This window comes from Spodoptera frugiperda, chromosome 23 (genome assembly GCF_023101765.2).
Source record: "Spodoptera frugiperda isolate SF20-4 chromosome 23, AGI-APGP_CSIRO_Sfru_2.0, whole genome shotgun sequence".
Taxonomy (NCBI): Eukaryota; Metazoa; Arthropoda; class Insecta; order Lepidoptera; family Noctuidae; genus Spodoptera; species Spodoptera frugiperda.
The window spans coordinates 7,867,012-7,884,106 of record NC_064234.1 but is presented as its reverse complement, the minus strand read 5'-3'; the positions used below and the strand labels follow the sequence as shown (position 1 = coordinate 7,884,106).

At 33.3% G+C, this 17,095-nt stretch overlaps 1 protein-coding gene across 24 annotated transcripts in view; it reads right to left on the bottom strand.

Annotated features, from left to right (window-relative positions):
• The window catches only part of LOC118266813 (RNA binding protein fox-1 homolog 3), a 70,508-nt gene that overhangs the window by 40,305 nt on the left and 13,108 nt on the right, over window positions 1-17,095 (bottom strand). For 3 of the 24 annotated variants that reach the window (XR_007706823.1, XR_007706824.1, XM_050703245.1), the window contains exon 1: window positions 2,060-2,588. The exons of 1 other annotated variant lie outside the window; for it this stretch is intronic. Coding sequence is in view for 14 of the 23 variants with exons in the window: in XM_050703245.1 (XP_050559202.1) it covers window positions 2,060-2,071 (12 nt within the window). In the remaining 9 variants the exon portion in view is untranslated. Of the gene's footprint in view, window positions 1-2,059; window positions 2,614-17,095 lie in introns of those variants that run through there. 20 more of the 24 variants (XR_007706828.1, XM_050703246.1, XM_050703247.1 and 17 more) reach the window with 15 other exon arrangements.

The following is a 17,095-nucleotide window of genomic DNA, read 5'->3' as shown; positions in this document are numbered from 1 at the left end:
GTGCCGAGCTAGCATTTGGTCGGTTAATATCGTACATGTATTTAGGAGGACATTCTTTCTTTCATACATAATTATTAGGTTGTTATATTGTTTTTAAAAACATAATCGGGTATTAGCCGAGTCGTGAAGCATCATTATAAAACATTTAAGTAGGTACATAGATTTAATATTTCGTTTAAACTGCAATTTACAAAGCTGGTATAAGTGGCATTAACTATACCCATCCAAGTTTATAAGCCATGCTCCATTTTTAATTAATAGTACTAGTACACAATGATACTAAAATGTTTGCTTTTTTTGTCTGTAAAACCAGCTGCGTTATGGAACGAGGTTTGGTTTGCTGCTACCTGCTTCGTTCGATGTTTCAATGTTTACTGGCAGGTAGTCGACCCGAAGTTGTGAAGTTAATACATCCATGAAGAGGGAGATGTGAACAAAAGGCCGGTATGCGAATAATTTGTCCTTATTACCATCACCCGGTGGAGATTCGCGTTCACCTTGAGGCATGAACGGGTTCCTGTCCCCCTTCCGACGCTAGCAACACGCTCCAAATATACAGAGGGGAGCAAGCTAGTCGTATTTATTGCATGATTTCAAAACGTCTAAACTCCAAGTAGTAGGTAGGTGGGAACAATCTACCCACAATAAATGCAATTTTTCAAGGATCCTATTTTTTAGCTACATAGGATGGGTAATAGTAAATGCGTAAACGAACTAGATAAGAAATTATTATTTGTAGATGTAACAAAAACATAAAATGTGTTAGGGTTATCTGATTATATTATGCGTAGGAATGCGTATTTACGAAAGAAAATACATAGATATACCTTGTTAACGACTTCAAATAAAGTGGGTTAAGATTATTAATAAAATTTGTTTCACAACAGTCAAATCGGTGGCGCCAACTCTTCAAGCGATCCAAACCTAGATTTAGCAAAATATTTGAATACAATATAGGTACATCTATTTTGTAAACAGGTTCGTGAAGGGCGAATTTTGCAACATTAAATGGTTGATATTAAATATGTATATTTTTATTTACTTTTTTTTATCTATGCCATTCTTATTCAGTGCATAGACTGATAAATACCACGCCACGTTACTTTGCCAAGTACATATCATATTTTAATGAATAACACACGCAAATAAACATTAGCATTGAGATGTTAATTTCAGGTGTAGGTATCTAACTTGTTAGTTGGCCTAGAAGTAGGCTACACATTAACTATTTGAAATAACACAACAGGATCATATTAATTAGATTGATAAATATTACAGAGAAATTTTGGTTAAAAGGCATAGAATCATTTATGTGTTTTAATTCAACTGATTTAATACCGTAATTAAAGTGTAGTAAATTATTAATATTGTTTATAAGAAGTATGTGGGTATCGTAATTTTACTGCGTTGTGTATTGTGTATGTTACTCTGGATAATTTATTAACTACGTAGGTCTACTAGGAATCACTGCTTTTTTTTTCAAGTAAAATTTAAATGAATGTATCAAAGTACGTATTCATCAAGTAGCATCGTAAACAAATGTTATTGTTCAACTATTTAATGCATGTTAATTATCTGTTATGGAGTCCTAGGTAAACTAAAACATCTCTCTTTTTAACTTACGTCACTATTCGTGTAACAGAAAAAGACAACTATATGAATTTCAATGAATTCATTCAACTTCAATGTCATAACAATGGGTGCAAGAAGAGATTCAATGATCCGTATTTACGATACGTAATTGTATAAAAGTTTATCAATAAATAATTAATTACTCGTTAGTTAACTATATTCCCTTAAATCTGCAAAGATAAAAGGCTAATTTGGACTAGAAACAGTCAGTAATCATTTTAACAGTTATGATCTTTTGTTGTAAGTACCAGTGAGACCATAAACTATTAAAATGTAACGCCATGCGCCATAAGTGCCATAACATAGTGCTCCGTTTACTCTGACACCAGGGTTATCTTTATTTAGTCCCTGGCTCGGAAAACAAATTATCTTCTATTTCTTAATATAAACGATATTTATCGCGATAGATATTAAAGTGTATACTCACAGGATAGTACATCCCCTGCGGCGGCAAAAAAAAGGCCCCTGAACCCCACAGCTTGCCGTTTGTATTTACTTTGTGTTGCACAAAAATACACTCCACGTACGCCCTTTCGCTGGGCGTAAACTTCCACAACACTAACTTATAAATTCGAGGTAATCATGAGTATTTAATGGTTTTACAATGAATAGTACTAAAATTATCAGGATTGTTTAACTTTTAGGTTATGTGAGTATAGCGCGGAGGAACGCGCTCTAGCACTGAAAGCGGTTAATGTCGATGTGCAACAACGGACGGGTACGAGCACGCGTGGCTACTCACCGAGTCGCCTCGCCCGTGCGGATCACCGTGAGAAAGACAAGGATAGGAGATACAGTCGGCATGATTCGGCGGACGAAACGTGACAAACAATGTTGCCGTTGCTTTTACACAAAATTACAGATGATTTTAACTTTTCGGTCACAACCTAACCAAGCCATAATAACAACATTTTTTATTTAAGAATAGTAGTCAATGCTGGGCATTGGTTAGATACTTTTAGCTTACTATTATGCATATTTTCGGATTTTTATGGTATAAATAATAGAACTCTGTTAGGCTTCGGTATGTTGTTTACAAAGATGCTCAAAATAAACGTCACTTGTATTCAATACCAAGGTCAACACTAAATTCCAAACTAGAAATAAATTAATAATTACGAGTGATATATTATATATTTATCCGCCAAAATGAAATAGTTCTTCTGTTCTTTAATATATTATGTAGGTATTTGGAATTCAACATTGAATGGAGTGAGAGAGAAAATACATGGTGGCGGGCCCTCCCTTTGTTGTCCCTGTCGCAGTGCCGAGAACGGTTCGGATCAATGAATCGTTCCCGGGCCCCCCGCCCGGAGCCGGCGTCGTCCCAACCTCTATGCTCCGCGCTCCTCTCGTCTTCTCATCTCGTTTCCCGTTTACTTACCTACTCTCGTCCCACATTCACCCACGGTTTTTTTTACAATGGTTGTTGTATTTTTTGTTGCAAAAAGAATTTACGGGCAGGGTAAGATCCTACATCGGTACTTTAAGGGATTTTGCTTTGTTCTAGACGGACCGAACATTGTAAACTTTCTAAGAATCTGCTAATGTTTCTTTGAAATACAATATGTCCAGCCTAAATAGTTGAGAGGTATAGAATAGAACCTACCTAACTTAATCTATTGACATGTAAGTCGTCATTGGTAATTTAAAATAAAACATTGCCTACCTAGTATTTTGATGTATTAATTAATTAAAAACGATAAAATATATAAAATAATAGACAACAATGAATGTAGTAAGATAAATCTGTTGTGCTATTTTGTACCTACCCACTAACATACCCACTAGACATAATAATTTTTAATATTTCTAAGTAAGCTGTGTTTACAACTTTTAGCTTTTCAGGAACTGTTTCAGTGTCTTTATCATTTCTACCTTTATATCTGTAAGTAGGTAATACAGGTATAGAACTACGAAAAGTGCCCAAAGGGTGTTTTATATTTCTATGACAAGTACCTCTTCTAATGCTACCTGCGTTGCTAGTCACTAAATCTACTTACAAATACTAACAATCGAGCTCGAGCTTAAAACTAAGTTCTCGTCCGTGTTCTTACGAACAAAGGAAGTTTTCGGTTTTCAATTGTTACTGACGTCATAGTTGTATTGCGCTGATACCAAATATAAGACATGTCATGTGTATTAGAGCAGCTTCGACACAGGGCTCAGGAACGATTTACCATTAAAACAAGACAAGAAACAGATGTGGTTTCGGTAACATTCTACAGCTACTTACAGAAAAGTTCCTTTCTACACTTTAGTAAGGTAATCGTTTACGAAATAGTTAACCGATAGTGTAGACGGATAGAACAAGGCCACATTCACACGTATGGAGAATTTCTTAGAAAAGAGTCCTATCAATATTATGAATACAGTATTTATTATTATTGTATATCATATATAGTTGGGATGTTAAAAATAAGTGCATTTGCAAAAGACAGTGGTTTACGTACGGCAGCGTAAAATCGTAAATGTAGACGACCTAGGTACGTTGTTTAAAATCATGGATGATGTTTTTATCTCGCAGATATGTGAACCACCGCTGATCCAAGAATTAGTGAGGAGAACTTGAGCGGATATTTCATTGTAACGTTAGGGGAATGTAAAATAGAATTGTGACGATTTATCTATGTACGATAAGGAACTGATAAATACCTATGTAAGTAGATATTTAAACTCTATCTAAGTACAGAAGGTACCTACCTATTCATCATTATCCAAGTTCGTCTTGTGGCTGCTGAACACAGTGGACCTCTTCCCAATGACTTCCAGATATGCCATAGGTATTCATGCAATATAATTCATTTAGAAATTAGGTACCTAATTTAAAGTTAGCAATTAGCATAAATCAATATAAATTTAATTTTACTATGTACAAAGAAGAAAGATAATTGTATGCTCTCAATGTTTCAATATCTTGCGCGTTAAAACAGTACAGGCGTGATTCACTAATATCAAATTAATCAATAACTTGCCTAAAACGAGTTTTAAAATAGCAATCACTTAAAACTGGTGATGTTAAAACCAGTAACGCCATCTGTTGGCGCAGTATGACATAGAAATGAATAGGTTGGCGGGCTCTGCGCTGCCAGTGGGCTTGGCAGTCCTTGGAGTTTAGTACATCGTTATGTTCCCCGCAAACGGTAGTTGAGGAAACTTTGCGCTAGATGTCGGGCGAGGTAGTAAAAATCAAACGCCATTTCAAATTAAATGGGGGAGGCGGTAAGCAGAGCTCAATTCTTGTGAAGATTATTATCAAGACAATAAATTATTATCATTATCATACTTCATAAGCCTATTTACTTCAAGCCTTTGCTTAATAAGAAGCTTTGTAAACAATCCCAGATAAACAACTTTGTTTGAAAAAGATAAAGGTACCTACGTAGATCCTATAAAAAGATATTAAGGACTTTCTTCATAAAACAAAATTAATGACAAACTGAGTAAATATCAGGTAGATAAAGTGGAACACGGACAAAGGACAAGAACGAGACAACGATTAGGTAAATCGTTGGATGTGCTTTTAATCTTTCATTATTAAAACTCTACTCTCTCATGTTTCAAAGTAAGTAGGAAAGTAGGTATTACCTACTGAGCGTCATTTTCAAAGTCAAAAGAATTTGATAGAACTCAAAGGGAATAACCAATTTAATTAAGCTTTTTTTTATAAAATTCCTCTGAGGTAATTTAGAGGCTTCAGTAGCGTGTAACTTGAGCTTTATAATTACAATATTTAATTAATATGTAACTAAAGTAAGGAAGGATTAGACGCGAATCATTTCTTTTTTCGAATTCATTACTTAATAACATGAAAAAATATCGGAGTATGTACTAAAATTAAACTAAAATAAACTACATACCCAAATACAGTGATCAATCTCTTCCCAATCTCGATACCACTCAACTAATAGCAAAATTCTTGAATTCATTGTTTTTACACTACTACGAAATTAATAATTATTTAATTTCATAATTCGTACATTATTTTCCTAACAACAAGTTTTATGGCAAAAATTTCAAGAGACTTCGATTTTCAAAAAAAAAAAGTTATCCAATGAAAATGCTTTGAGTATTATGCAGGTACATTTACTCAAATAAATATCTTATTTTCAAAGTATTTTTACCAAATTATTTGTGTTAGTTGAAATATTGTTATTACCTAATTATTTATGTTAGATGAAATTAATCTCTTATTTATTATTAAATAGCTTGTTAAATATTGTATTAGTTAAAGTACATAATTTATGTACTTATACTTACCTACTTCTTTGGTAAGTCAGAAATCAAATCATTTTATGTAATTCCACTTATAAACTTCGTTACGACATGCGACATGAGCAAGTCGAGATAAACTTTCTTGCGATTCGAAACCTTGGCAGGGGATCTTAATGCAGGATATATCATTTATTCTGTTAGCTCTCCCACGCGTAATGTTTTCTTTTAGCCGGCAGTAGCGTGCGTTGTGGTAAATATTACACAGCTCCATTACTGTGACCCTGTTTTTCTTTAAACGTTACATCTTACGCTCTTGCCTTATTTTTCTTACTCACACATCAACCTTTTCATAGATATTTTTAATTCAAGTTAGTTTGGATATTTACAAAATTCAAAAATTAATGTTACCTATAGAAAAATCAAGATCATTAAATTACCTATTTATGTAAGAATAAGTTCTGAACTGAAGTTTACTATGAAATGATATGATTAGTCACACAGTAGTAAATAGTTTATTAAGGACCTAATACACTTACATTAAATGAAAGTAGCGTTTAATTTGTTTCTCCAATTATCTGAGCACTCTACGGCTACTCGTAATTCTGGAAAGCGAGAAAATGTTCGAGTAATAAATAGGTCATTATGACGATCGCCTCCCTCGAACCGAGAATTTATTCGGGACTTAGTTTATTCCTCGACTTCATTCGTTGTACACTCAAATATCCCACGAATATTCAATTCGATTAACTACTTAGATAGTAAATTGATTCTAAGTTTTAGTTGATAGTTAAATGTATAATCGTAGATCTCTATGTAACTTGATTGATAATAATTATTATTAAATACACACCACGAAGTAGAGTAAACAGAAGAAAATTTGCGTCGCGAAATACGATGTTGTCAAAGTAATGTTTACTAAATTAAATTAGGTTTGTTATAGAGAGAAATTTGCTTATTCAGTTAAGTAGGTACCTTCATTTCTGTTAGGTACATATTAGATAAAAATAATAAAGCAACAAATATATTCAGAATTTTGCAGAAAATATATACAGAAGTGTAGTTTTAAATTAATAGATACCATCAGCTTAAAATAACGATTTATCATAGGTACCTATCTAACAGAATACATACAAGATTGAATGTTGAGAAGTATAGAAAACAGCAACCTACTTATTTAACTGTAGATACTCGTACTGTAATGCAAGATGTACAAACTTATGGTTACTTTACGATGTTAAGTATGACGTCATTTGAAATCAATCAGCATCCGTTAGAGGAATTCTGATTTTAGAACCGACTATACTTTCAGGCTTTCATAAAAGTCTTACGTAAAAGTGTAAGGTGTAAAGTGAAAGGAGGACCAAGAATCCTCCATTTCATAGTAAAACTGATATACTCAATTAATAACATGATAGGCGCAATCTATCAAAACTGGGACAGTAACATTCAGACAGAGAACTTATTCGTAGTAGGTTATGAGGTTAAATAAATCTACAAGTTTAAGGAATTTACGAAGTTACAATGTAGATTGAAGATCATGAAGCCTGTAGTATAAAAGACGTCTCGGCATTAACGGTAATGATCTTGAATTCTTTAGATAAGAAAAAAGCTGGAGAACGTACCGACGTAAGTCGGTAGCCTGATTATTTTATTTAGCATACCTAAATAAGTATAGGATGAATACGACGGTGTAGGGTTTAGCCCTAACAAAGATGAATAACTCTAAATATAATAACTCCTATCACTACATAGTATAAAACAAAGTCGCTTTCTCTGTCCCTATGTCCCTTTGTGGGTATGCTTAAATCTTTAAAACTACGCAACGGATTTTGATGTAGTGTTTTTAATACGTAAAGTGATTAAAGAGGAAGGTTCATATATTAGGCATGTATAATACATGCCTAATATATGACCATTGCACCCATGCGAAGCTAGGGCGGGTCGCTAGTTAATATAATTGTTAAACAGTAAATAGAAATTATTTACATAAAATTAAGAAAAGGGTTTATGATAAAGACAACATTAATTGATATTTACAAGTATAATAAACATTCAAATCAGTACTGTGCAACACAACTCCTCTAATATTGTCCTAATTATGTTTGTCAATACTTTCATGATTTATAAGTGTTGTTTCAGTTTCTCGCTCAGAACTTCACCACCCACAAAGAGATCTATTTAGCGAAGGAAATTAAGGAAGTTGTGTTTCCGATATCTAAGTGGCCACCAGCGAGTCGATTGAGAAGTTTGTTTATCTTTTAATGAAGGCAAATTAAATTGCCTACACATAAGGAAACTTGGAACGAAGTCGGCTAGTTGAGGAAAATACAGGTAGGCAGTATAATTTAACTGGGGTCTTGCGAAGACGTGAAATAACAAAAACAACTGAGAACATAAAATGGAAAACAAATTCCAGGGCTAATTAAAAAATAGCATAAGTAAATTAGGTTTAAATGGAATAATAAAGTAGGTAACTTCTTTAGTAAAAATAAAAGAAACATTGTACTATAAATATTGATAAACCGTGTGTAGATTAATCCTTTCGGTATACCTTAATTCGATACTTAGATAAATAATGTACTTATAATGCATGAGAATAAAAACAATAAGTATTTCAAAAAAGATTAAAGAAATAAAGTACTTCCATTAAAAGGGTAGTTCTGGCGTACGTGAGGCAACTAGAAACTAATGTAGAGCATTAGGACTAGCTGTTCGCTATCCGTTTCTTCGCCTGTCTGTTTGTAGCTACTAAGGTACATTGCAGAACACGCATCAAGTTTATATCACGTTTAAGGAAAACTTTAACTTAAGCATGGGATCGTCTACCTAATAAGTAAGTTGAATAGATCAGAAATGTCTTGGCAAGCTCAACGTTTTCAGCTTTCATTTACATATAAACATGGCGTCTAAAGATTGAATGAATGAATATGTTAAGGAATGCGGATATATTTAACAATTATGTATGTACCTCATACACACGAATCTGTTTGGGTTTCATGTTTCTGGCATGCGTAGGCATACCGATGAGATTTCTCGAGGTCGGAAAAATACTTCTTTCATTAAATTAAATACATTATGTAGCGTTACATAGATAGGTACGTTGTGTAAAGTAATCATTTCATTTCAAAAACAAATAGATAGAAAACCTCCATATTTGATGAGTCCCTCTCCCTATTTCTGATGTTTGAAATAAAATTAATTGTAGATACGTAATTCTTCACACTTCAAGAATTTCCTTTAAAACAGAGCCGTTATATTCCGTCGGTAAAGTTATTCAAAGTTTCCATTCAAATGTACTCCAGTGAGTATCTATAAACAGATTTTCTGTTTTCTTTGCAAACAAAATGATTTTCTAACATTGTTAAAGCAAGCAGGTAAGTTGCTTGTTTATTTCTATTATGGTAATATCTGAGAAATATTGTAACAATTTAATCATAATGGAATAGAAGAGTTCAGTTTATATTAAAGTAATTTCTAGAGGTGCCTTCATAACATTGTTATTAAAGTTATCCATTGTGCTTGCTTGTAGCTAGGTACGATGTTAAATCAATTAACATGGCTCTGATCGGTAATCTTATAAAAGCTTTGGCTTTTGCTTCGAAACAAACTACTTATCTGTTTACTTTTACAAAACTTTCGTGTAGTTTTCTCCAATAATTTATTATTAGGTAAAAACTATTTTTTATAAAACTTTATTATTGGAAGACAGTCGATAACAGTAGAAAATACAAAATAATATGTAGACATAGGATACGTTTATTAGGAATCGGGATGAATCTAACTTTAAACATATATGTTCAGCACATAATGACCAGTAGTATCCAAAGTCATAATTATTCCTAGATACCTATTCTGTAGGACCTGTAGCGGTTTTTCATGCACACACAAGCACATGCTTTGTGATTGCTGCGCCCATCACGACATCATCAAGGATTCCGTTAGAAAGTACGCAGCCGTTCGACTAGCTCCCGCCTCTACTTGTCTGCTAAGTAGAAAAAAGTTTTAACGCTTAGGCTTTAATGTAAACTTCTACTTAGTTTACACAAAGGAGTAAACTTTAGACGAACAAACTTTTCGATAATTGATCGATTTATGTTGTTACAGAATACTTTGAAAGTACCTAATGGAAATTAGGTAAGTAACATATTTTAGTATGCAGATAAAATGTAAACAGACAAAATAAAACATTTGAACTTCCATCGTTATTTTTTTCGAGCCGTTAGGATAACTGTTTACTTTGTCAATATTGTTTGGTTTAACCTAAGTGGGTAATATAAAGCAACATCCCCACAAACATTGCAACACACTGTATGTTACGCTAACACACTTTAGATGGGTACCTACCTAAACATTGTCAATTATTAATCAAGCTTGTAACATCTTCCCTAACGTTACCATGCGAGTGCTATCGGATACGATATCCAATAGGTGTTCGCAAGGTAATGTTCCAATGTATTTGCATATAAATGAAATAGATACCACGGATAAGTAGACACTAACACTGTTTCATATTGATTTCAATTTCGGAGCTTGTTTGACGATATCATTCCTAATCGAAATCAAACAATTCTATTAGGGTGTTCTGAAATAACAAGACGGCTGGCCTTCGATAATCCGATGGGATTTCGTGGCTATCAGTTATGATGAGTTAACTGAACACGTCGATGTTGCTAACAAAACCCGAGGCAAGTATCAATGTACCAACTAAAGAAACGAGGGTATATATTTTATAAGGAAAAAACACAAAAAACTTTTTCTAAGTATCAACAAAAAAAAAAATAACAAACGAAAAAAGTAATTAAGCGTATCAGAAAGTCGTTTACGATGGAGCTTACTTACTTAAAGGTAATTTAACGAAGCTTTATAACATTTAGATACAGGATTTTTGGTCGTGATAAAAATAGTATGTTTTTTATCAGGGCCTTTTCTTTTCATTTAGAGAACATAACTTCGAATGCCAATATAGGTACCTCTACCCTATTTATGGTTACACCTTCACAAAATGTGATAAGATAGCCTTACCTCTTCTTAAGTTACGAAACTTTCTTAAATTCGTAGCCAAAGAGGTAGTTGAATGAAATATTTACTTTCAGCTACCAAGCCCTATAGATGGTATCCAAATAAATCGAATGATTCGATTACATCGCATCAACTAACTGGTGCCGATGCCAAAGCTCACCGGAAATTGAAAGCATGACACTGCACCCGCCGCAGCCCTACCGAGCCTGACCTTAATAAAACCTATAGCTTATATTTTACGCCCTGTATATTGACAAGCAAATCCGTAGTTCGTGGATAATATCGCAGAGTTTCTGTAACATGTCTGACGTGCTGTAATGCTAGACGGATTATGGCCGCTTATTATTTTTTTTATCTTTTATTCGTGTAAGTATATCTGCCGAATAGAATATACTTTTTATTTTTGCTAGTAACTTTTTTACATGAATTTTGTTAGTATACGAAACTATAATTAAAATTTAAATACAAACAATAAACAGTTAAATGTCCCTTTAGATATTCGATGTATTGATTAAAATATTTAAATCTCTTTAATTGCGTCAGATGATCCGAATGAAAAGAAAATGCTAATCAAATGCCTTTTAGTTTCAAAGTCAAATTATTTTATAGAGTTCGTGTCACAAAAACTCAGCCGAATTTCATTGATGCTACCAATTTATAGATGCTCAAAATCACCGGGTGGGATTAACCCCTTGGGTCCTCAATCCTGCATTAGCATATAGAGAGAGAAAACCTTCCTTTCATTTTATTTTTACTTTTACAAAGATTAAGTTCAACTCTTTCCGCCTTGAGTTTCTTAGATTTTGATTTGATAATTTTTATAGTTCAAATATTGTTAAACTACAGCACCGCGTTGACTACAGGTATTTAGGTATGTGTGATACTCAAAGGTGGGCCGCATCTTCAAAGATATCTTGATGTTGAAAGTATGTCTAAATCTATTTAAAATTAATCTAAAAAGTAATTTGTAATTTATAATTAGAATATTAATGAAAAACCTCAATTTAATTAAATCATATCTATCACTTTGAGAAACAAACACCAACACACCATCGTGTAATGATATAAGAGCTGGTACTATGGGTTTGGATGATGTTTTACTTAGCAGTATCGCAATCAACTAGGCAGCCATAGGCTACATTTGTGGGTACCTCCTATTAAAAATTGAAGGGATATCGTCTCCTAATCTTCGATTTTCGACCTTAAGCCAGGACAATGACATTCTTGCGGATTAGGAATTGAGTCTGTGTAAAATGATAATATAATCAAACAAAGCTCGTCGGCTGGAAGGTATACGACCTCAATAAAGCCGTTGGGGAACACGCTATGAGGAGATACAATAAGCAGCTTCAATATACCCGTACTTTAAATATGTAACGCTAAGCAACATTTACGCTCTTCTCCCCTTGATCGATATTACGAAATCGGTCAAGGGCCACTAATGTGATACGGAAACTTGTGTACGGATATAGGGTGAATCGTATAGATGGCAGATAAGAAAATAACGTCATTAGCTGTAACCGTATCGAGTTAATCGTGCTGGTATTATCCTACTCTAACGGCTCGTGTACAATTATATTAGATACCTAAAGCCTTTTGTGTTGGAACTATGTATTTTATAGGCCACGTCCTCACCGATCGCATTATTTACCCATAGCTTATTATCTGTCTTTGTCTAGTGCTGGGTCAAAGATTAGCCAGTTGGAAATGAGGTAGTGGGGTCACTGGCCAAGGTGCGCCAGGTTTACCTTAGACTTTTTCAAATGTATATATTTCAATCTTCGCTAAAAATAGTAATCCACAACTTATGAGTATACATTTTAAAAATTCTTACCGTTGGAGATGGTATCTAGTAATTAGTAATTAGTGATGCATGTTTGCATTAAAATTATCGCTATAGCCTTTAATTGCCGATAATGTCTGATAATTATGAAATAATGTCATAGTCAATTATGATAAATAATAATTACAGTAAATAAAGATAACGTTGTAGTAAACCAAAGAAGATTAGTCCTCTGGGCATGCATTAAAAATAAGGTTTTAACTATCTTATTTTCCGAGAGTTATAATCTATTAATTAATATTATGTTCCAAAATCATGGAGTGAGAATCAGATATTTCTGGTTCTTATTGGATAATTCAACCTAGTAAGACTTTTAGACTCTTGTTACAATAGACATAAGTACACACATTAGATCTTTGATTGAGATATTCTAAGAACTTCTTTTGTATTTAACATCTTATAATTAACTGAGATATTAAAATTCACATGAATATTATACTTGGTAGATACTAACTACCTCCATATTACAGCGAAATTCCGTACATATTTATTTCAAAGAGAGTGAAAGCAAATTTTCCTCGTATTTATTAAAAAACTTTTTCTTTTATTACAAAACGTGTTTTCTTTGAACAGGTTTTGCGGGAAATTACAGTGGAGACGTAGAGCTGAGATAAAAAAGTTTTTATTACATAAAGTCACAGATCGATGTCGAAAGATATAAAGTATTGCCATGCATTTATTCGTAACAGAATTAGTGGAACTGACAAAATGTCCAATATATAATCTGTACGTCTCTGCTTACGACGCAGTTTGAATTCAGTTTGACAACTATACAAGTAAAGTAGTACACATAGAAAATCCTGAAGGAAGCTCACGTTAAAAGTTCTATTAAGTTAACATGTTACCGCGATCAAACTCCTGCATTGAACATGCATCATTTATAATTTTACTAGTGGTTGTAGCGCAGGAGAGGCGCCCCCTACCAGCATCACAACTAACATCCATCTTACAAATTTCTTTCGTAATCCGTCTTCCATTCGTTCTCCGTTGAGAAAACTCCTTGGAATGTCCGCAGCTACTTTTAAATTGATCAAAGCATACTTTAGAATAAATAAACGATGTCCTTATCCCCTTGGAGAGTACGAGGAAGTAATGAGACCACCATTAATGACGAAATATAATAAAATCAGTATTTTTCATGTCGTTTTCTTATCGTGTGTATCTAAACGAGCGAACGTTTGTAGCTCCCGTCTGTAACAACTCTAATGGCAAACATAATCGTATTCGTAACTACATTAAGTAGCTCTCTATGTACGTATTCATACCTTATTCTATACGTGTATTGTACAGGTAAGTTATCTAAAATTATACATATATTTGTTATGCATAATTGGGATTAACTTATATAAACTTATTTGGTATGCATGTTAGTTTAAGTCAGGCTGAACTAATGAAGATTAGCTACGCTTGTTGTTGTTTCGTAGACCTTAAACTAACAATTTATAATAGTTAAACATCTTACATCATAGCCGGTTCTCTTCAAAAGATTATGCTGAAGTCACTCACTAAATTATATCTGGAGGTCTATTAGGTACTTGTCGATAAGCTTGTCCTCCATTTATCACGAAATCAACATATTAATAACGTAAAATGATTAAAAAACAAGAAAAAACGATTTTCCATCACCTCCATTTGGTTTTCAATATTTCTGTGCCTACATTTAACATTGCTTTGTGAGATTATGTAAAAATGTATCTATTTACCTAGCAACTGTAACAGTTTTATGTGTTTACGATTCGGTATTACTAGATCATATTAGGTAAGACTTTCTTGATTCTAAAGAGTTTGTAGTTAATGAATTAATCTTAATACTAAACGTCTCTTTACTAGATATGCCATATTATAAGTGGGTAGATATGTGTAATAATTATTTTACTTATAAATAATGTATATACTATATCTGTACATACACCTACACTATCAAAATAACCTTTAGCTATCCAAAGTTTAGTGGGCGTTTAAGGTGGGCGAAATAAATGAAAACTCTATTATTATATTTTCAAAACAAAGAATATAATCTCTATGTATTTAGTAGCATAGCTGTGTACCTAGGTACCAAGAACTTATTACATTTTACAAATTATACAATTTCTGAAAATTCATGTAATTCTAGAAAGAAAAAGTAATAATTTCGGGAACTTATCAAATCGACAGCGGTTTTATTGGCAGAAAAATAAAAGATTACTAACTTTAAATCTTACTTAGGTATATAGAAGCAAAACCAAATAAATCTGCGACGCAGAAAAATATATTAAGAAAATATTCGCCCACGACACATCAAACATTAACAGACAATTAACTGAGATTGTGATGTTTGACAGACTTTACTTATCTTGCAAATATTCTGCTGTTGAAATGTTAACTAGCCTTGGGACATGGGGAAACGTTTTATAATAATTAATAGTATAGCCTTTTTAACAGGTGGCCCTGAATTGTGGCCCAGAATTCTGAATACGGAGCTACAGACAAAGATTGATGACCTCACTCCTTTTAAACATGCGCGCAGCTGTAGCCGACTAACTGTAAAATTCAAATAGCTATAAAGAGGCATTTAATGGATATTTTTTACGCATATACATATAGTATCAAATCCTCTACGTGGAAATATAACGGAATTAATAAGTTCCTACTTATAACTTCTTACTAACATGAGTATTTTGTACTTTTCTGACTTTTGATCATAAGAACATGTACAATAAATAATACCTACGTCGAAAATAGGTAAGTATTTAACTATAACAAACTGCCTCGAATCCTTCATGATTAGTAGACAAATGTATGTAAAAACAAGCCCATATTAATACCAGTTATTGTGCCAACATGACCTTTCAACATAAAGTTTGTACGATTATTATACTTCAGTACATTCGTCGAACTATTAGCAATGATTGGACTCCTTTGATCTACAACTGATATGCCAAAGATGATGGGATTGCGTGATGACGAATTACTCGTTAAAAAAAATTGCTCGGCCATCGCGTTCCCAACCATCAGATTGGTTTTACCTCAAAATTGGATTCAGTTAAATTGAGCATCAATTATGACCGGGTAAACGGCTTAAAATGTAATACCAAGTCGGGTCAGCGAGTCGCTTTTTCCGATATTGAACCATGTATATTGTATGCATGAACGTGGTGCAGGTGGAAATAAAAATTACTTGCAATTATTACTTTAACTGGAACGATTGTGATTTATAATTTTATACGATATCTAAAAATAAATATTGTGCAGTATCACGAAAAGGGTAAAGGTGTACTGAATATGAATATCAAGCATTTTAATATTTAAAATTTAGAATGAAGTAAACTAATAATAAAAGCAAAAGTAATAGCAATCAACGAAATGTATTGGAATGTCCACATTTCATGAACAATGACCGGAAGCAGTGCATTGTAGCCGGTAGCCGCACTCGTAGCGTTCCGCTTGGCCGCTACGTACAAGCCTACACGGCTACGGCTACGAGCGTAGAGCATGCCGCTGATTGTAGGCAAATAGTTATCGCGTGCCTAGCACTATTACTCCTGCCTAGACTTTGGATAATCATTCTGTATTACCAGCTAAATACCACCCTTGACCCGACAGTGCATTAAAAGTCCTATTAAATGAATATTTGCAATTTGTTTTAACAACTCATTCTATGAATGTTTGTTTGATAAACAAATAATTTAATTTCGTTTAAGTAATGGTGCTAGTTTGTCTCACTACCCGACCGAACTTTCAATAATAGGTTGTCGATATTCAACATTAACGAAACTAAAACATTTAGGAATTATGGAAGTTTGCTGTTGCAACTTTGCGATACCTACTTTAACTTTGGATCTTGTGACAATATCAGTCCTTGGAAGTTTGCACTTTTAATATAAATTAACGTAAGTTTAGGGTCATCAAGATCCCTTGGGTCTAAGGGTCAGTCTGCCGCATCTCCGGGGTTATGATTACTTCACAAGTTTCAGGCATAAGTTGGAGATAACGAACCTCCATTAGAATGTACTAAAATGTTATTGAGTTTAGTCCCTTTAATTACTAAACTGTACTTTAATTTGCTACAATACTACGGACCTACTCTATTATCACATTATTTTCTTAACATTACTCTCTTTGTAGAAATATGTAATTATATTATCCCACGTTAAACTAAGAACTTGTACAGTATACCACCAGTAACTAAGTTGTTACGACTTGGGGTGAATTTTGTTTGGTTAATGGTTATAAACACGTATAACGAACATTAAAGGTGATTAATTCGATTTCCCAGAAAGTATGCAGCATCGATCAAACGATTCTACTTTCAATTAAGACCGTAGTAAATGTGTCAAAGTGCTCAATATGAAGTGAGAAGCAAGTAGTCAGCAATACAATAGTGTTGACGTGATTAATGGCGTGACC